Source organism: Oncorhynchus mykiss, chromosome 11, assembly GCF_057628025.1.
Source record: "Oncorhynchus mykiss isolate SJ-2025 chromosome 11, ASM5762802v1, whole genome shotgun sequence".
In the NCBI taxonomy this organism is placed as follows: Eukaryota; Metazoa; Chordata; class Actinopteri; order Salmoniformes; family Salmonidae; genus Oncorhynchus; species Oncorhynchus mykiss.
Genome location: NC_143032.1, coordinates 17322584 through 17344613, shown reverse-complemented (window position 1 = coordinate 17344613; position 22030 = coordinate 17322584). Strand labels below are relative to the sequence as shown.

Below are 22030 nucleotides of genomic sequence, written 5' to 3'. Positions count from 1 at the left end.
ACGATAAAATGGCTATATACACAGAGTACCAGTACCGAGTCAATATGCAGGGGTACGAGGTAATTGAGCTAGATATGTACATATAGGTAGGGATAAAGTCACTAGGTAACGGGATAGACAATAAACAGTTACAGCAGCATATGTAATAAGTCAAAAGAGTTAGTGCAAAAAGGGTCAAATGCGGATCGTTAAATAGTTAACCAATAGCTAGCCGGACTAACTATGTAGCAGTTTTATGGCTGGGGGGTAGAAACGGTTCAAGGTCCTGTTGGTTCCAGACGTGGTGCATTGGTACTGCTTGTAGTGCAGTAGCAGAGAGAACAGTCTATGATTTGGGTGGCTTTAAACTTTGACAATTTTTAGGGTCTTCCTCTGACACCGCCTGGTTTAGCGGTCCTGGATGTCAGGGAGCTCAGCCCCAGTGATGTACTGGGCCGTAGGCACAACCTTCTGTAGAGCCTTGTGGTCGGATGCCAAGCAGTTGCAATAACAAGTGGTGATGCAGCCAGTCAAGATGCTCTCAGTTGTGCAGCTGTAGAACTTTTTGAGGATCTGAGGGTCCATGCCAAATCTTTTCAGCCTCCAGAGGAATTCTGGACCTCTGTCAGAGTGACCATCAGGTTCCTGGTCAAACCCCTACCAAGGCCCTTCCCCGATTGCTCAGTTTGGCCATGCAGCCAGTACTAGGAAGAGTATTGGTTGTTCCAAACTTTTTCCATTTAAGAATGATGGAGACCACTGTGTTCTTGGGGACCTGCAATGCTGCAAAAATGTTTTGGTACCATCCCCCAGATCTGTGCCTCAACACAATCCTGTCTCAGAGCTCTACAGACAACTTCATTCGAGCTCATGGCTTGGTTTTTGCTCTGACATGCACTGTCAACTGCGGGACCTTATATAGACAGTTGTGTGCCTTTCCAAATCATGTCCAATCAATTGAATTTACCACAGATGGACTCCAATCAAGTTGCAGAAACATCAAGGATGATTAATGGAAACAGGATGCACATAAGCTCAATTTCAAAGAGCCCGAATACTAATCTAAATAAGGTATTTCTGTTTTTTATTTTTAGTACATTTTCAAACATTTCTAAAAACCTGTTTTCGCTTTGTCATTATGGGGTATTGTGTGCAGATTGATCAGGGGAAAACATTTTTTTAATCAATTTTAGAACAAGGCTGTAAAGTAACAATGTGGAAAAAGGGAAAGGGTCTTAATACTTTTCCAATTCACAGTATATACAAAAGTATGTGGACACATCTTCAAATTAATTGATTCAACTATTTAAGCCACACACGTTGCTGACAGGTGTATACAATAAAGCACACAGCCATGAAATCTCCATAGAAAAACATTGGCAGTAGAATGACCTTACTGAAAAGCTCAGTGACTTTCCAACAAGTCAGTTCGTCAAATTTCTGCCTTGCTAGAGCTGCCCTGGTCACCTTAGTGCTGTTATTGTGTAGTGGAAACGTCTTGGAACAACAACAGCTCAGCCGCGAAGTGGTAGGCCACAAATGCTCACAGAACAGGACCGCCAAGTGCTGAAGAGTGTAAAAATCGTCAGTCCTCGATTACAACACTCACTACAAAGTTCCAAACTGCCTCTGGAAGCAACATCAGCGCAAGAACTGTTCGTCAGGATCTTCATGAAATGAGTTTACATGGCAGACCAGCAACCTTGTGGCAACATATTGGGGAAGGCTCTTTCCTGTTTCAGCATGACAATGCCCCCATGCACAAAGAGGTCCATACAGATCTGGTTTGTTGAGATTGGTGTGGAAGAACTTGACTGGCCTGCACAGAGCCCTGACCTCAACGAACACCTTTGGGATGAATTGGAACGCCTACTGCAAGCCAGGCCTAATCACCCAACATCAGTGCCCGACTTCACTAATGCTCTTGTGGCAGAATGGAAGCAAGTCCACGCAGCAATGTGTCAACATCTAGTGGAAAGCCTTCCCAGAAGAGTGGAGGCTGTTATAGCAGCAAAGGGGGAGCAACTCCATATGAATTACCCATGATATTGGAATGAGATGTTCAACGAGCAGGTGTCCACATACTTTTGGTCAAGTAGTGTACTTTTGATATTACCCTAATAAAGTTTCAAACCTTTTGTGAAGGTTTGGTGTGATGTGGTTATTAGCCTATTACACTGCAGGCCTATGATATGAAGGCAGTGGGCACATGTGCTTCAAATGACTTCGAGGTGAGGAAGATTGTTTTTAGGCCTACCAGAGTCCTATAACAATATAATGCTTATCTTTAAAAAAAATATTCTAATTGAAAATGAATGAATTTGCCTCCTTCTGTACACCTATATCTGTATAGCAGACACAGTAGCCTATGTGACAAGTATAAAGAAATGCATGTCGGTGTCGTAGCCACATCTCCAATCTCTCGCGCTCTCTCTCTGGGGCTAGGCCTAAACTTCTCTTTCTTTATATTTTTTATTTGAAATATTAATATAATACAGCCAATAGGCCTATGCATGCAACGCCCTGATGCATTTAGTGCTCACGTTTCATAGCAGCTGAACCGTGAAGTGGACAACTATTGTTTTAGGAAAGTAAAAACCAATAAAATAGGCTATACATTTTTGCATATGCTACAAATTGAAACAAGGATGTGTTTTTGTAATTAGTTAAGGACACGTAAACGTGTCTCATTTGGCCAATATCCCTCGTTTATATCCCTCGTGCGTTGGTGGACACTGGACGGCCTAATGGGTTACGCACCCAATGCATATGGATGACCAGTAAACTTCTCAAAATGTCCAATAAATTTAAATATTCCCGGTGACTAGTCTGGCGCCGAAAACTCACACAAACTCACACATTTAGCTACAGGTGAGGAAGGGAGAACATCGAGAGAGCCTATAAAACAGGAGAAGCACCTATAGATCCGGTAGAGGTCAATGAAACACAGACAGTGGGTGTTAGGACGACACCGGATTGGTGCACATTCAACAAATCTGACAGTCTGAAATCTAACAGAGTGGATAATCATCAAATCCATCATGATTGATGTATTGTAATAGGCCCACAAAGTGGTTACTAAAGTCTGACGTGGATATAGTTGCCAATTTTCGCTGCATAACATTTAGAAGTCGTTCCTTTTCAAGTTTAGAAGTGACTGCTAAACGCTAACTCCCGTTCGTATAAGCTGGCGCCATAGCTAGCATACAGAAATCAGTGGTGGTAGTCAAAGTAGTTTCTAACTGTAATGAAGTGAACATGTTTTGGGGTTGAAATCCATACAAGCATTATACTACGACTTTTACCATAACATACTGTGAAATACACATATAAACAATAACCTGAATGTGGGCTAATTTTGCTGTGGATTTACATTGTTTGGTTTGAGATCTTTACTGCATCTACAGAACAGGAGAGAGCCTACAGAACAGGAGAGAGCCTACAGAACAGGAGAGAGCCTACAGAACAGGAGAGACAGAAAGAGATAACCTGTAAAGAGGAATGAAAGAGGACATGGTAGAAAAATAGAGAATAAAGATGGCGAGAGAGAGAATAAGGGGAACAAATATGGTGATTATGAGGGATAGAGAAGAGAGAAGGATGCTAAGAGACATTTCCTGCAGCAGAAGGGAACTCCAAAGCATTGACTCGGTTGCCAAGCAACACAACACAAGATAAAACGCACTTCAGTGTGTGTGTGCTGGTTTGTTTCACACACACACACACACACACACACGAGTAGTGTAGTCCAGCAGGGTTCATAGCACTCTAACCCTCCTCTCTAACAGAGTCTAATACAAGAGCTACTAATTGCCTGTTCAACCCTCTCCTCTCCCCCTTCCATCTATCCTCTCATGTGCTTTTCTGTTCCCTCCCCTTTAACCCCACCTTCTCTCCAGCGCTGAAGCTCAATACTCTCCAGTGATTTCCTCTCATCCTTTCCATTCCTCAGCTGCTTCAGGCAGCTCTCTATTTAGCCCACAGTTATCAGTCTTCACCACAACATTACACAGCCACTGTCACAAAACACTGATATAATTAGTAATGAAAGACAGTAAGGTAAGTGTGTGTGTGTGTGTGTCCTACCGGTGCCAGAGGGAGTAGAGGTGACTCCGTGACACGGCAGACTGCCGTTCCTCAGTAGGGAAGGAGACTTCTGGATCCCAACGCTAACACCAACACCCAGCAGACCTCCTCTCTCTCCTACTCTCTCTCCTCCGGGCCGGCCTGGCAGAGCGCTGGTAGAGGAGGGGGACGGCGAGGCGGATGAGGTGGAGCAGAGAGAAGAGGAGGGGAGAGGTAGCGGTGCTGTGTGGTGCTCAGGTCCGTCTGTAGCCTTGCCGTCCGGGACACTGAAGCAGGGACCGTATCGGTTCCTCCAGTTTCCTCTCTTCTTCTTCACCCCTTCTTCTCCTCCTTCCCCCATACTTGGCCCAGAGGAGGAGCCAGCAGAGGAAGAGGAGGATGATGAGGGGCGTTTGTAGCCGGCTGTGGAAGCAACGTTCCCCGTCAGCTCGCTGTGAGAGTTCTCGTACAGTTTACCGCCAGCTACGCCACCAGGAAGTGACATCATTGATCCGAAGGTGCTGAGCGAAGCCATGCCCTCCGAGGCCGTGACCTCACTGGGCTTCACTAGGCAACGGCTGAATGAGGGCGAAGAAAAGGAGTCCCCACCACCGGAGCGTAGCAACGGATCAGAGAAGCCCAGGAAGTCAGATGTGGGAGGAGTCAAGGTGGAAGACGTCTTATTGGACAGCAGGAGAGCTGGGAGAGAGAGAGGAGAAGCTGTTTGGAGACTAAAACACACCCAAGCTATGTTTCCAGCCAATTGGCGACAGATTTTCATGCGAATATTCTAAAATATGAATACAGAAAATATGCACATTTTCCCACCAGTGGTGTTTCCAAACAGAATGCGTGATGACAGTTATTTTTCGCTTAAGTTTTCATGTCCCGAATAAACATTGAACTTTTCTATGTGTTTGCATCGCATTTTCAACTCTACCGATAGTTGAAATTGCAAACTGTTGAGTTAAATAGCAAATGTGCCTACTCTGGCACGTGAGATCTAATTAACAACAGTTTGCAGATACAGTGTGGGTAGGCTAGTGTACAAGATGACTATTTACAGGTCAAACAGCAGTCAAGCATGGATCATCATGTTACCAGAATAAGACCCTATCAGAAAGGAGCATCACCGACACCGTGCACTTTCACCACCCTGTGAAGTTAATATTTAAAAAAAAAAATCTGTAGCCTAATAAACTGCATGCTTTCCAGGGTCGTCAGAGGAGGACCACACACCATATCGTCGCATGACTCCAAGTTTACTTCCATTTGATGGTTATTATATAAATATTTGTGCATAAAGGTGTTTTCACCGTCATTTCTCACATTTATTTTACCCCCACCATGTTGAACAAATTATCTGTCTGCATTTAAAAAATGACAGAAAATTCCTGTATCCATCACAGCTGTAGTTATTTTTTTGATAGAGTATGACTTTACTCACATAAAAACTGTGGATGGAAAGGTGGTCACACACACAATATTTATTTGCTTTCTTTCCCTCAGTCTCCTGGACTATGACACTGTTTCCCCACTAGATGCCACTTACAACACGTCAGACCTCCAGACTTGACCCCTCGAGGCTGACACGCGCTGCCACAGGGGGCCGGGTTCAAGGGACACTCATGGCATCTGAGCACTTTAGTGTGTGTGCGCGGCGGAGCACACAGATTACAGCAGCCAGGGTCTAGCCAGGGAGACTTATCTTGGCCATACGCTAACTAACTCTGGCACTCTGGACAACATCTAACAACTGTCAGACACAGGCACGCCACAAACACGCGGACGTAAACAGCGCATCAATCTCACCTTGATGAAAGGTTCCAGTGGAGGAGGCGGCAGTGGACGAGGTTGCCGTAGTGACCACAGCAGAGGGGAGGGGCTTCCCAGGTGTGAGGGACTTGCGTCCGCGCTGAACACCAATCCCTTGGCTAATGCTCTTCTTGCCCTGTTTGACCTCCGACCCCGGTTTGCCTTCTGACCCTGTGGGGGGGCTGTCCTTTAAACCCCCGGAGTGCACCGGCACTTCCTGGAAGTTGGCGGTGGTGAAACGGGCTGCGCTGTCATCCAAACGCTTTTGAGAGGCGGCAGGCATAGCGGAGACTACCCCACCACTGCTGCTGCTACTGTTGTAACTCTGAGAGCGGGATGAGGAGAGGAGGACAGGACAGGAGAAGAGGCGAGAGGAGGAAGGGGAGTATGAGAGGTCAGTCCTGCATAATGCCTAACAGAGCTAGTCAATGTTCATTTGACATTAAACCCACAGTGAGACGGAGAGACAGAGAAAGAAAGAAAGAGAGAGGGAGGAGAGGAGGAGTGAGCTCACCTTGTCTGAGGCAAGCATGAGAGTTGAAGCGAGGGAAGGGGAGAGCTCTAGAGTCTTCTTGTGTTTGGGTTTGTGTCTCTCCCTCTCTTTGTGTTTCTGAGGAGAGAGGGAAGGAATGGATGGTCTTTACAGAAGGACAAGAAAGCGGAGGATTAGACAGATGAGTGTCTGGGTTGTTCTGGTCCCAAACATTTGGCACGGCTTCTGAAAGAGAAAATGAGAGCGAAAGAGAAGAGAAAGAGAAAACTGATCTTCAATTCACAGCCCCAGTCTGAGGTGAAAGGATAGTTATACTGAAACGAATATAAGAAAAAAATTAAGTGCTCAAAAACAGAAAAAAAGAGATCTACAGACACAAGCTTTTCAGTCTTCTTGGTGAGAGATTCTACCCAACCAGATCCATGGTCTAAACACCTTAGAACTCAATTTACACCCTTAGCTACACACACCCTCACTCCTCTCACCCCACAGGGCCACACCACTGGCAGGTGTGAAAATATGCAGTGATCCTGTGAGACAACATGAGACTTAACATGCTACCGACAGACAGCACCATGACAACCATCGACCCTGGCCCCAGCATCCCTCTATCTTTCCCCTTTTCTCTCCACCAACCCTCTCTCTACCTCAATCCCTCTGTTGTCCTCCTGTCTTTTTCTTCCCTGTAGCTCCCAGGGTGTGTCAAGGCTGGTAGGTCATTGTAGCTACCTATACGTGTGTGTGTGTTTTTAACAGGGTAGGTTCCCGGGGATTCCCTTGTTGTTTCTCATTAACATTCCAGCAGTAGGTGTTGATGGACAGAGTTAGACTGAGAGGGTCAAATGTCCAAACACACACACATCCACTTTTTCGCTTTGCACACTTGGAGAGACTCCCTCCTTATCAGAGCTGGAGACTGAGAGAAAAAAGGGAGGGAGGGAAGAGGAAAACAGGGTAAATAATCCACCCCAGCCTGGCAGGAATTCCCTTGGGCAGTTTCCTGCAGGCTCTCTGACCAGCCGGTGTGTGTGTGTTTCTTACAGACTGTATGAGCGGCCTGCGGAAGGAGAGACTTTTAGCCCCTTGTTATTTGGCTGCAGGGTTTGGAAATAGGTAGGCGCGCGCACACACACACACGCGCGCACGCACACACACACACACACACAGATCTGAGCCTTCTGACCCCTGACCCTGGAATGTGTAGGGGGTAGGAGGGAGGGGGATGGGTCCTCTTGCTAATGCAAATCAGGCTGTGTGACAAAAGCCAGGGCAAGGAAGGGAACAAGACAAATGTGTTAACTCTGCTTTTTTCACACGCACACACACCATCCTCAATGCTTCATTAAAAGTATCATCCCAAAAAAACTGAGTTACAGCATGAGTCATATTCCAGTTGACTGACAATGTAATACAGGAGAATGCTCAAGGCACTCACATGGTATCGTGACAATGTTAGCTAAAAACTCAAGATCTCAAAAAAAAAAGTTCAGAAAATCAAATTGGCTTTTGCAGTCCAAAAAGAATACAATAAAAAAACGACCTACAACTGAAATACAAAAAAATCAGGCAGTGGACTACAGGCACATTATCCAATCAGAAAAACACAATGAGGTGAAGCAACAAGGAGTGGGTCAATCGGGTGAGGGAAACAGACTGATGGAGTGGGTGACTTCCCCTAATGTCATAAAAGAAGAGGATACATGGCCAGAGACCATGGTCCTGTTCATAAACCTTAAAAAGGTGAGCTCAGAAACATGACATCAAAGATAGTGGAGCAACATCCTGCTTACAGCCATTAACAACTAAATTCTTATCGACCGAAGATCATTTCGGGCCCTCTCTCACTTGATGTGATACCCAACAGAGGCATTCTCTGCAGTTTAAATGTTTATTGTTGGAAGCAGGAACTCCCCATACCGTAAACAAAGATGTCATATGCCTGGGTCTACCTTTAACCATGCACTTTCCTTTTTTCCTTCCTATATGTAATCACTGATCTAATATGGTTGGATAGGTGATTACACCTACAATGTCATGTAAGATCAGTGGTAACTAAGGAAGGAAGGATGCATGTGTAAGGTATTAGAACAGGCCCATTGCCAGAATTGAGAATCGCTAACGCTGGACAGAAAACCATACGCTCTCTCTCACAGTAGTGGCATAGTCGGATGAGTGTATGTCACAAACAGGACCGTGACTGATTAACTCTGACTGGTTTATAAAGTGTTGGTTTGAGACCGAGATCCCTGGTGTCTCACGATCATTCTAAGGACCTAGGACAAGGGTGTCAAACACATTTTCCCCCAGAAGGCTGCACGTACATTATATATATTTCTTTACCGTTAATATGAAAACAAAATGTGCTCTATCCATCGCTTTGTAATGTTTGATGCTCCCTGACTGTCTAGCTTTTGCTTCGATCACTGTTAGTAAGTTGGACAGAGGAGACTATAATTGTAGGTCCATTATAACTTCTAGACAGTTTCAAATTGGATTTTGTCATTTCAATGTTTAACGAGATCGTTTTTCTCTGGGGGAAAAAATAAATACACTGAACACACACACACGTCAAAAGAAAGAACACACCTACTCATTCAAGGGTTTTCTTTATTTGTACTATCTTCTACATTGTAGAATAATAGTGAAGACATCAAAACTATGAAATAACACATATGGAATCATGTAGTAACCAAAAAGGTGTTAAATTAAAATATATTTTATATCTTAGATTCTTCAAATAGCAACTGACTTGATGACAGCTTTGCACACTCTTGGCATTCTCTCAACCAGCTTCACCTGGAATGCTTTTCCAAAAGTCTTGAAGGAGTTCCCACATATGCTGAGCACTCGTTGGCTGCTTTTCCTTCACTCTGCGGTCCAACTCATCCCAAACCACCTTAATTGGGTTGAGGTCAGGTGATTGTGGAAACCAGGTCATCTGATGCAGCACTCCATCAAATAGCCATTCCACAGCCCGGGGTGTGTTTTGGGTCATTCTTCTACTGAAAAACAAATGATAGTCCCATTAAGCCCAAACCAGATGGGATGGCATATCGCTGCAGAATGCTGTGGTAGCCATGTGGGGTAAGTGTGCATTGAATTCTAAATAAATCAGACTGTCACCAGAAAAGCACCCCCACATAATTACACCACCTCCTCTCTGCTTCACGGTGGGAACAACACAAAGACACGGAGGTTGGAACCAAAAATCTCAAATTTGGACTCCTCAGACCAAAGAACAGATTTCCACCGGTCTAATGTCCGTTGTTTGTGTTTCTTGGCCCAAGCAATTCTCTTCAAAATTGGTGTCCTTTAGTAGTGGTTTCTTTGCAGTATTCGACTATGAAGGTCTGATTCACGCAGTCTCCTCTGAACAGTTGATGTTGAGAAGTGTGTTACTTGAACTCTGAGAAGCATTTATTTGAGCTACAATTTCTGAGGCGGGAAACTAATAAATTATCCTCTGCAGTAGAGGTAACTCTGGGTCTTCCATTCCTGTGGCGGTCCTCATGAGAGCCAGTTTCATCATATTGCTTGATGGTTTTTGCGACTGCACTTGAAGAAACTTTCAAAGTTCTTGAGATTTTCTGGATTCACTGACCTTCATGTCTTAAAGTAATGATGGACTGTCATTTCTCTTTGCTTATTTGAGGTGTTCTTGCCATAATATGGATTTGGTATTTTTACCACCCCTACCTTGTCACAACACAACTGATTGGCTCAAATGCATTAAGGAAAGAAATTCCACAAATTAGCTTTTAACAAGAAATACCTGTTAATTGAAATGCAATCCAGGTGACTAGCTCATGAAGCTGATTGACAGAATGCCAAGAGTGTACAAAGCAGTCATCAAGGCAAAGCTGTGGCTACTTTGAAGAATCTCAAATATAAAATATATTTTGATTTGTTGAACACTTTTTTGGTTACTACATGATAGTTTTTCGATATACCAAATCTGGAGTCAACCTGATTGATTTGTTTTTTAATTTAACCACTAGGCTACTTGCCGCTCTAAAATGGTTAATGAGAACAATATCTTTAAAGTATTTTTACCTAGCATATGTCCTAACGTGCATCTGTTAGGTATATTTGAATGCATAATAAATAAAAAAATCTAAAACATTAAAGACTGATGTAGAGTCTGACGTATGGTTCATGAGAAGATGATTGCAGATAATTTTGAGCAATAGCGTTACATATTCAAACAATGAGTTGTTAATAGTTAGTTTTTTAAAGATATCAATACCAAATTCTGTGTGATTCATTTTAGGGACGTCCATGATATCTATGACAATTTTCAAGTTGAAAGGGCACTAATGGAGTGGATTTACAATGGTTTAAATGGACACATACCTTTACTACTTTTTTGCCATCTTTTGACCAATCACTTCGCTTTTCTCAAACTAAGTGAAGACATGTACCATGGGCCTACCGACTGGTGTCATTTGGTCCCAGTGTTCATGAGAATGTATTTTAGCTTCACTGTGAACCCGCAAACAACCGCTAAATGTTTGACATCCCTGACCTAAGACATAAACTCACTCAAGCCAACTAAATTAGCTAGGGCATTTCTATCCTTAGCTGTGTCTCTGTGCTGTGTGTAGTTCCCTCCATCTACAATGTGTGTGTGTGTGTGTGTGTGTGTGTGTGTGTGTTCAGAGAGGGCGTATGGTTGCTGTGTCCGTCACAGTCACGTAGAAATAGAGATACTAGATGTTGGGGCCACCTTACCTTGTCGTCTTGGTGGTCAAGGAGTTTATCCGAACACTGAGAGGAAGAGTCACTAAGGCTCTGAGCCCTACTACCTCGGGCCCTGCTCCTTCGCTAAAAGGTAGAGAGGAACTTCACGTTACTAGAGTAGACCCAAGCTATATAAATACATGAAAGCTATTTTTTTAAATTACTAAAAAGTAGACGGACAGAAGACCTATGTTAAATGAAGTCCAAATTAATAAATAAATAAAAGCTAAATATAGGGTTTATTTAACATAGTAAAACAAAAATATTAACAAAGACTGATGCACAATCAAAAAACGACTGCTCCAAATCACCATTTCATGACACAGTCAAATAAATGCACCTCGTTCTATACCATAGAACCGGGACCCTTCCCCTGTTCTACCTCAGAAGCAATTTATCAGCAACAGACTATTTCAAGATGACTAGATTTACCACCAATCTATCCAATGAAAACAAACAACCTATTCTTGTCTACTGTAAGAAAACATGAATCAAGCCTCCCGAGTGGCGCAGCTGTCTAAGGCACGGCATCGCAGTGCTGGAGGAGTCACTACAGATACGGGTTCGATCCCGGGCTGTGTCGCTACCGGGAGACCCATGAGGCGGCGCACAATTGGCCCAGCGTTTTCTGGGTTAGGGGAGGGTTTGGCCGGCTGGGATGTCCAAGTCCCATCGCACTCTAGCGACTCCTTGTGGGGGCCTGGCGCATACGCGCTGACTTCGGTCGCAAGCTGAACAGCGTTTCCTCCGACACATTGGTGCGCTGGCTTCCGGGTTAAGCGGGCAGTGTGTTAAGAAGCAGTGCGGCTTGGCGGGGTCGTGTTTCGGAGGACGCATGGCTCTCGACCTTCGCCTCTCCCGAGTCCGTACGGGAGTTGCAGCGATGGGACAAGATTGTAACTACCAACTGGATATCACGAAATTGGGGAGAAAAATGGGTAAAAGGCACCAAAATAAATAAATAAAAACACCAACATTATTTTTGACCACAAAGAGGAGTATTAATCTCAAAACATCAAAATGTCACTAGTCCCAACAAGAAGACAAAACCTGTAAATGTCACTCATCAACCCATGTAGCGCCCTTCTAATAACATTGGTTTGTCTGTCCTTTATTCCTCATGCGTTTCTCATCTCCTCTATGCTGTACCAGCCTAATTACATCAGGCCATATACAAAGCCATTCCACAGGTTCAATAGAACTACAAGCATTTATTTTTGTGCGTGTGTGTGTGCTGAGCAATTATTGCTTTTTGAGGATGGTTCGGGTTCCGGTTCAGTTATTAAAAAATAAATTGAGGTTTTCGATTTAGTGTAGTTGTTTTTTTTACACATTAAATGCATTATGAAATAATGACATTAAAATTATGAGCTTTTTAATGGAAATTCCAAAGCAAAACATGGTCAACATTCGATTGACAAAACATTCCATTGTCTCTGTCTGGTCCACATTTGGTAGACATCAATAGAAAAAGAGGAAATTCCTATGTAATAATAAATATTTCAGTTGTGTATATTACTTAGCTTTTATTGATGACTATTATTTTTCATTCCTTAATCTCTCTGCGCACGGAACCCGGTAGCGGGCTGAAATTCCACAACATATGGTGATCGCTACATAAATAGTCATATTAAACATTCATGAAAATACAAGTGTCTCTCATGTATCGAAAGCCTAGAATCTTGCTAATCCAACTGCGTTGTCAGATTTAAAAAAGGATTTACTGCGAAAGAATACGATGCGATTATCTGAGGATAGAGCCCCATGAAAAAAAAAATATTTCAACCAGCACAGGCTAACAAAATAACAAACTGCATTAAAATAAATTGTTTACCTTTGCCGATATTCATCTGTATGCAATCCCATTGCTCATTGTTACACAATGAATTATAGTTTGTTTGATAAAATCCGTTTTTATAGCCTAACACAAAACATTTTGTGAACCGCTTGTGTCGTGAATTCCGTCTCATTCCATTTTCGACGACACAATCGAGGGTAAATACCCACACAAAACGTGACCTTTCCAGTCATGTTTGGTTTCATTGCAATCAACTGGTTTGTTTGTAACACAACCAAACCTGATGGGCCATTTCGCGGGACATAGTGACTGAAAGAAACCGATTTGAAGACAACAAGTAATGACATCACTGTGCACCAATGATATGACCACTGTTTCGTTGATTGATAGTATTTTAACCCAATGGCCACTGATCGTCTTGAAATCTAGCTGGGTAGATAGGCAATAAGCTGAGGTAAACGCCAATATGCAATGGTTATGTGTTGGAAGACCAACCCACGTAAACTCCAGCGTAAAGAGAGTCATTTGCTATTGAAGTTTTATACTGGAAGGAGCTATGCATATTACGCACAGCATTGTTTGGTAAACGCGCAGATTCAGCTGTTTATATATCAATCACTATGGCGACTAAGTCAGGGAAAGCTAAATCGAAGTCTAGATATACAGGTGTACACACAATTTTAGAAGAAATTGATCGGAAAAGTGAGACAGAGATTGTTGTAGGACGATTCATTTAGCGATTGCCAAGTGGAGGAATATTTTTTGAATGGAGAGGACATGTTTTGGACTGGTAAGTTCTTCTCATGCTAATGCCCTTGTTTGAAATTAATAATATAAAATATAATTTGTGATTTATTTTTATTTTAGAAGCAATATATAAAAATGTAATGCAATGAAATGTGAGATGCGTGTGTCTGCCGCCCCACCCCAACCCACATGAAATAGCCTATTTAAGGCTGTTGAGGGGAGGGCAGGCCCACAACAATGGCCAAAGTGAAATGGAGACAGTAGATGCAGCTGGTCTGTTGTGATATAATAAAGACAGTAGATCTAGCTGGTCTGTCATAATATAATAGAGACAGTAGATCTAACTGAAATGTCATAATATAAAAGAGACAGTAGATCTAGCAGGTCTATAATAATATATTCAATCTTATGTTCCCTGTACTCATAATATCGCATCTGTTTATTATACCTGTTGATACTCACTTTACAGCAGAAAGAGACTGCTATGGCACCTGGTATCAGCAGCACAATATTGTGCAGAGCTTTGGCAAAGTGGGTGGGGTTATATCCTTCCTGTTTGGCCCTGTCCGGGGGTCTCATCGGATGGGGCCACAGTGTCTCCTGACCCCTCCCGTCTCAGCCTCCAGTATTTATGCTGCAGTAGTTTATGTGTCGGGGGGCTAGGGTCAGTTTGTTATATCTGGAGTACTTCTGTCTTATCAGGTGTCCTGTGTGAATTTAAGTATGCTCTCTCTAATTCTCTCTCTCTCTCTCTCGGAGGACCTGAGCCCTAGGACCATGCGTCAGGACTACCTGGCATGATGACTCCTTGCTGTCCCCAGTCCACCTGGCCTTGCTGCTGTTCCAGTTTCAACTGTTCTGCCTGCGGCTATGGAACCCTAAACTGTTCATATTTACTCTTGAGGTGCTGTCCTGCTGCATCCTCTACAACTACTGTGATTATTATTATTATTTGGCCCTGCTGGTTATTTATGAACGTTTGAAAATCCCGGCCATGTTCTGTTATAATCTCCACCCAGCACAGCCAGAAGAGGACTGGCCACCCCTCATAGCCTGGTTCCGCTCTAGGTTTCTTCCTAGGTTTTGGCCTTTCTAGGGAGTTTTTCCTATATCCTTGGTTCTGTGCCTGAGCTACAGTCAGTTAGATTTGGGTATGTCTTCAAGCAGAAATTGAAAAAAGTAGGGGGGTAGCTCGAAGAGGTTAAATGCATCATCCCATCTCTGCTCAGGCAGTAGCAGCCAGACAACCAACCATCTTATATGTGCTCCCCATATGGTAGGGTCTTTGACCAACTTAGCTAGGCAAGCAGCTAACTGGCTATAACTAGTAGCTGTCTAAGTAAGCTGAAGCGCTGTGTGACAAAATCATTTTACCAGTTCTTCAAAGTAAATAAGGCATACTTTCAAGACTGCTTATTACCAACTACTACAACTATCAATCGAGCAGAACTACCTCTATCCCTCTTGTCGTTGTGTTTATTCCTCTCCCATGTGGTCTGTGTGTAGGCTATGCGTCTCTGTCCAAGCCGGGAAAGAACAGGCGCAATGGATTATGGTCATTGTAGTTAATTACCATGTTTCTCCTCTGAACTAGGTAGAATATTTGCCTAATGAAAAATACAACTCTTCAGCCCAGGATCCCACATAGTTCTTGATTTGATTTCTCAATACAGAATTGTGCGTTGAGCTCACCCGCCCCAAAAAATGGAATGGAATTCGAGTAATTGAACCGACGTCGGTCAATTAGTTGTTTAATAACCCAGGGGGGAAAAGTGTGTGTGTGTGTATTTTCCCCCCTGACGGATGTAGGGGAGGAGCACAAAATCTGCAACACAGCAGGGGCTCTAGCTCCAAAAAGCTCTGAGTGAGTGAAAGAGGTAAAGAGAGAGGGAGAAAGTGTATGTAAGTGAAAGCATTTATACGATGTCTGTGTGGAATGGTGTGTACTTATGTGAATTGGAAAGCATCTCTTTGCCCACTTGTAACCCTAACCCCAGTACCCCTCACCCTCTCCCAGCCCCCAAATTCTAACCCAGCATGGGCTTAGCACACAAAGAGCAGGGGGTGGAGGGGACAAAAGGCCTGGGAGGCAATGCTGATTAGATGGGGGTTGATGGGCGAGGGAGACAGTGGGGCTGGAGGAGAGAGAGGGGTGGGGGAGAGAGAAGTGCTGGAGAGGGGGAAAGAGGAGAAGGGTGAAAAAGGAGAGAGGGAATGGGTTGGTGGTTGGAGGGATAGAGAAAGGGGCTAGAGGTAGAGACGAACGGATGGCTCCAATTTCAGCAGTTGTAATTGGCAGAGAAGAATGTCAAGTCATTTAAGAAAGGAAAGGTATTTCCCAGTGTGTGTGTCCATGGCGTAGAGTGCCAGTGTGTGTGTGTCCATGGCGTAGAGTGCCAGTGTGTGTGTGTCCATGGCGTGGAATGCCAGTGTGTGTGTGTGTGTGTGTGTGTGTGTGTGTCCATGGCGTGGAATGCCAGTGTGTGTGTGTGTGTGTGTGTGTGTGTCCATGGCGTGGAGTGCCAGTGTGTGTAGAGGAAGTGCAGGCCTTCAAAAAGCTTACAGTTTTTGTTCTGACAGACAGAGGGTTGGGAAGAAAAACTAGATTCCAAGTTTTTGAGATAAGACCACTCTTCTTCCCCCAGCACAGTAAGAACGTTAGAAAAGTACAACAGAATACAGAGAGAGAGATCTTACCAGTTTGCTGTAGTGGTACTTGCAGTAGCCACAGTATTTGACGTTGTCTGCGTCCGACCCTTGCTCCTCACACAACAACCCAGCAAACTGGGCACTGAGGAGAGGAGAGAGAATATGTATCAAGAGAGAGAAGGGGATAGAGAGAAAAGTGAAAGGAAAAGACATAAGAGACTAAAGATGATATACACTGAGTGTACAAAACATTAGGAGGAATGTGATTGTCATTAGGACTTGATGTAGCTGTACATATGATTGATTTATCCATGACGTCTGTATGTGTTTCTGCAATTGAAATGTTGGCGTGTCTACATCAAAACGTGTTCTTTTATGGTGTATATGTCTGGAAGTTGTTACAGAATGTCTGATATTTGTCTCAAAACATTTTCCCCTCCGCTGCTGTCTTGGTTGGACCAGGTCTCTCTTGAAAAATAGATTTTATCTCAATGAGACTAATCTAATCCTAATCCTATGGCGTTCTGATTTAGCATCAAACAGCCCCCGTGATATGCAGCTTTTCAGGGAAGCTAGAAACCATTATACACAGGCAGTTAGAAAAGCCAAGGCTAGCTTTTTCAAGGAGAAATTTGTTTCCAGCAACACTAACTGAAAAAAGTTATGGGACACTGTAAAGTCCATGGAGAATAAGAACACCTCCTCCCAGCTGCCCACTGCACTGAAGATAGGAAACACTGTCACCACTGATAAATCCACTAGAATTGAGAATTTCAATAAGCATTTTTCTACGGCTGGCCATGCTTTCCACCTGGCTACCCCTACCCCGGTCAACAGCACTGCACCCCCCACAGCAACTCGCCCAAGCCTTCCCCATTTCTCCTTCTCCCAAACCCAGTCAGCTGATGTTCTGAAAGAGCTGCAAAATCTGGACCCCTACAAATCAACCGGGCTAGACAATCTGGACCCTTTCTTTCTAAAATTATCTCCCGAAATTGTTGCCACCCCTATTACTAGCCTGTTCAAACTCTCTTTCATATCGTCTGAGATTCCCAAAGATTGGAAAGCAGCTGCGGTCATCCCCCTCTTCAAAAGGGAGGGACACTCTTGATCCAAACTGCTACAGACCTATATCTATCCTACCCTGCCTTTCTAAGGTCTTCGAAAGCCAAGTCAACAAACAGATTACCGACCATTTCGAATCTCACCATACCCTCTCTGCTATGCAATCTGGCTGCAGAGCTGGTCATGGGTGCACCTCAGCCACGCTCAAGGTCCTAAACGATATCTTAACCGCCATCGATAAGAAACATTACTGGGCAGCCGTATTCATTGATCTGGCCAAGGCTTTTAACTCTGTCAATCACCACATCCTCATCTGCAGACTTGACAGCCTTGGTTTCTCAAATGATTGCCTCGACTGGTTCACCAACTACTTCTTTGATAGAGTTCAGTGTGTCAAATCGGAGAGTCTGTTGTCCAAACCTCTGGCAGTCTCTATGGGGGTGCCACAGGGTTCAATTCTTGGACTGACGCTCTTCTCTGTATACATCAATGATGTCGCTCTTGCTGCTGGTGAGTCTCTATTCCACCTCTACGCAGACGACACCATTCTGTATACTTCTGGGCCGTCTTTGGACACTGTGTTTACAACCCTGAAGGCAAGCTTCAATGCCATACAACTCTCCTTCTGTGGCCTCCAATTGCTCTTAAATACAAGTAAAATTAAATGCATGCTCTTCAACCGATCGCTGCCTACACCTGCCTGCCTGTCCAACATCACTACTCTGGACGGCTCTGACTTAGAATAACTGGACAACTACAAATTCCTAGGTGTCTGGTTAGACTGTAAACTCTCCTTCCATACCCACATCAAACATCTCCAATCCAAAGTTAAATCTAGAATTGGCTTCCTATTTCGCAACAAAGCATCCTTCACTCACGCTGCCAAACATACCCTTGTAAAACTGACCATCCTACCAATCCTCGACTTCGGCGATGTCTTTTACAAAATAGCCTCCAATACCCTACTCAACAAATTGGATGCAGTCTATCACAGTGCCATCCATTTTGTCACCAAAGCCCCATATACTACCCACCATTGCGACCTGTACGCTCTCGTTGGCTGGCCCTCGCTTCATACTTGTCGCCAAACCCACTGGCTCCATGTCATCTACAAGACCCTGCTAGTTAAAGTCCCCCCTTATCTCAGCTCGCTGGTCCCCATAGCATCACCCACCTGTAGCACACGCTCCAGCAGGTATATCTCTCTGGTCACCCCCAAAACCAATTCTTTCTTTGGCCGCCTCTCCTTCCAGTTCTCTGCTGCCAATGACTGGAACGAACTACAAACATTTCTGAAACTGGAAACACTTATCTCCCTCACTAGCTTTAAGCACCAGCTGTCAGAGCAGCTCACAGATTACTGCACCTGTACATAGCCCACCTATAATTTAGCCCAAACAACTACCTCTCTCCCTACTGTATTTATTTTATTTATTTATTTTGCTCCTTTGCACCCCATTATTTTTATTTCTACTTTGCACATTCTTCCACTGCAAATCTACCATTCCAGTGTTTTACTTGCTATATTGTATTTACTTTGACACCATGGCCTTTTTTTTGCCTTTACCTCCCTTATCTCACCTCATTTGCTCACATCGTATATAGACTTGTTTATACTGTATTATTGACTGTATGTTTGTTTTTACTCCATGTGTAACTCTGTGTCGTTGTATGTGTCTAACTGCTTTGCTTTATCTTGGCCAGGTCGCAATTGTAAATGAGAACTTGTTCTCAACTTGCCTACCTGGTTAAATAAAGGTGAAATAAAACAAATAAAAAAATCTGGATAAATAAAGGTACAAAAAAATAATAATTAGGAGGTCCTGCTCTTTCTATGACAGAATGACCATGTGAATCCAGGTGAAAGCTATGATCCCTCATTGATGGAACTTGTCCAATAGATATAGATGAAGGGATGGAGACAGGTGAAAGAAGGATTTATAAGCCTTGAGACAATTCAGACATGGATCGAGTATATGTGCCATTCAGAAGGTGAATGGGCAAAACAAAAGATTGTGCCTTGGGACGGGGTATGGTAGTAGATTCCAGGCGGACCAGTTCGAGTGTATCAAGAACTGGAATGCTGCTGGGTTTTTCACGCTCAACAGTTTCCTGTGTGTATGAAGAATGATCCCCCACCCAACAGACATCCAGCCAACTTATAGGAAGCATTGGAGTCAACATGGGCCAGCATCCCTGTGGAACGCTTTCGACACCTTAGAGTCCACGCCTCAACGAATTGAGGCTGCTCTGAGGGCTCTGTGTTCATAATGTTTTGTACAGTGACAGTCAGTGAATATTACATACAAATTGTAGGTATTTGAATGAAGCTCACAATGTAAACATGCGTTAATGAAGATGTAGGTATTTGAATGTGGCTCTGGCTCACCATGTGACATGGAAGGCTTGTCGGCAGCCATGCTTGTTACAGGTCATGCAGGCTCCGGTGGCAGCTTTACTCTCTCTGCCCTGGTCCTCACAGATATAACACTTCTACACACACACACACACACAGAGGAAAAAACAGTCACACACAGAAATGTAGGGACACAAACAGACAGATTGAAGTATGTGTACCTTGTTGTAGCGATCGTGGGGTACAGACTGCAGTACGATGGGTTCCATGGTGGAGACATTAGCAAACTCCACTTCTGGGATGTAGAGGGCACACACCACATGGGCCCAACCTATAAAACACACAGAGAACAAACATCAGCCCACACACTATTACCTATTCAAACACACACCCACACAAATCCCTTTCCAATTCAATCGTGTTAGTGGGAAAGGTAGCTGACGAACTTGAGCAGGAATGGGCAGTGGGCCAGTTGAATGACAAGTCAGATGGTGGTGAATAGTATCTCCCTCCCTCCGTTCTCTCTCTATTCCAGGAACAACAATAAGATTCAACTTACAGTTGAACCCCTGCCCTGCCTTTGACCTAGCCGGGGTGGACACAGGGAATGAGAGGGGGAGGAGAAGAGATGGAGGAGAAAGAGGGTGTAAAAGGGGATGTTGTTTTGAAGTCCCTCCAAGAATCTGGCAGAGGACTATAAAACAGGGCCATAAAACCATAGTCTCCATACACACAAACAGAAATTTGCATCCTGCAGCACTAATTCCAAAAAGTTTTGGGACACTAAAGTCCATGGAGAACAAGAGTACCTCCTCTCAGCTGCCCACTGCACTGAGGCTAGGAAACACTGTCACCACCGATAAAGCCACAATAGAGAATTTCAATAAACATTTCTCTACGGCTGGCCACGCTTTCCACCTGGCTACCCCAACCCCGGTTAACAGCTCTGCACCCCCTGCAGCAACTGGCCAAAGCCCCCCCCCCCTGCTTCTCCTTCACCCACATTCAGACAGATGAAGTCCTGAAAGAGCTGCAGAATCTGGATCCCTACAAATCAGCTGGGCTAGACAATCTGGACCCTCTCTTCCTAAAATTATCCGCCGCCATTGTCGTAACCCTAGCCTGTTCAACCCCTCTTTCGTATCGTCAGATTCCTAAAGACTGGAAAGCGACCACGGTCATCCCCCTCTTCTTAGGGGGAGACACTAGACCCAAACTGTTACAGACCTACAGTGGGGAAAACAAGTATTTGATACACTGCATGTTTTCCTACTTACAAAGCATGTAGAGGTCTGTAATATCATAGGTACACTTCAACTGAGAGAGACGAAATCTAAAACAAAAATCCAGAAAATCTGTAATTAAGTAATTAATTTGCATTTTATTGCATGACATACAGTGGGGCAAAAAAGTATTTAGTCAGCCACCAATTGTGCAAGTTCTCCCACTTAAAAAGATGAGAGAGGCCTGTAATTTTCATCATAGGTACACTTCAACAATGACAGAAAAAAATGAGAAAATAAATCCTGAAAATCACATTGTAGGATTTTTAATGAATTTATTTGCAAATTATGGTGGAAAATAAGTATTTGGTCACCTACAAACAAGCAAGATTTCTGGCTCTCACAGACCTGTAACTTCTTCTTTAAGAGGCTCCTCTGTCCTCCCCTCGTTACCTGTATTAATGGCACCTGTTTGACCTTGTTATCAGTATAAAAGACACCTGTCCACAACCTCAAACAGTCACACTCCAAACTCCACTATGGCCAAGACCAAAGAGCTGTCAAAGGACACCAGAAACAAAATTGTAGACCTGCGCCAGGCTGGGAAGACTGAATCTGCAATAGGTAAGCAGCTTGGTTTGAAGAAATCAACTGTGGGTGCAATTATTAGGAAATGGAAGACATACAAGACCACTGATAATCTCCCTCGATCTGGGGCTCCACGCAAGATCTCACCCCGTGGGGTCAAAATTATCATAAGAACGGTGAGCAAAAATCCCAGAACCACACGGGGGGACCTAGTGAATGACCTGCAGAGAGCTGGGACCAAAGTAACCAAGCCTACCATCAGTAACACACTACGCCGCCAGGGACTCAAATCCTACAGTGCCAGAAGTGTCCCCCTGCTTAAGCCAGTACATGTCCAGGCCCGTCTGAAGTTTGCTAGAGAGCATTTGGATGATCCATAAGAAGATTGGGAGAATGTCATATGGTCAGATGAAACCAAAATATAACTTTTTGGTAAAAACTCAACTCGTCATGTTTGGAGGACAAAGAATGCTGAGTTGCATCCAAAGAACACCATACCTACTGTGAAGCAT

At 43.9% G+C, this 22030-nt stretch overlaps 1 protein-coding gene across 13 annotated transcripts in view; it reads right to left on the bottom strand.

Moving 5' to 3' along the window:
* mllt10 (MLLT10 histone lysine methyltransferase DOT1L cofactor) overlaps window positions 1–22030 on the bottom strand; it is an 80040-nt gene that overhangs the window by 30181 nt on the left and 27829 nt on the right. For 7 of the 13 annotated variants that reach the window (XM_090189626.1, XM_090189621.1, XM_090189623.1 and 4 more), the window contains exons 5-10: window positions 19929–20038; window positions 19741–19844; window positions 16335–16428; window positions 6374–6469; window positions 5857–6184; window positions 4066–4743 (exon numbers count right to left, since the gene is read on the bottom strand). In XM_090189626.1, coding sequence (XP_090045752.1) covers window positions 4066–4743; window positions 5857–6184; window positions 6374–6469; window positions 16335–16428; window positions 19741–19844; window positions 19929–20038 — 1410 coding nt within the window. Of the gene's footprint in view, window positions 1–4065; window positions 4744–5856; window positions 6185–6373; window positions 6470–11083; window positions 11177–16334; window positions 16429–19740; window positions 19845–19928; window positions 20039–22030 lie in introns of all 13 variants that reach the window. The other 6 variants (XM_036935077.2, XM_090189619.1, XM_036935080.2 and 3 more) reach the window with 1 other exon arrangement.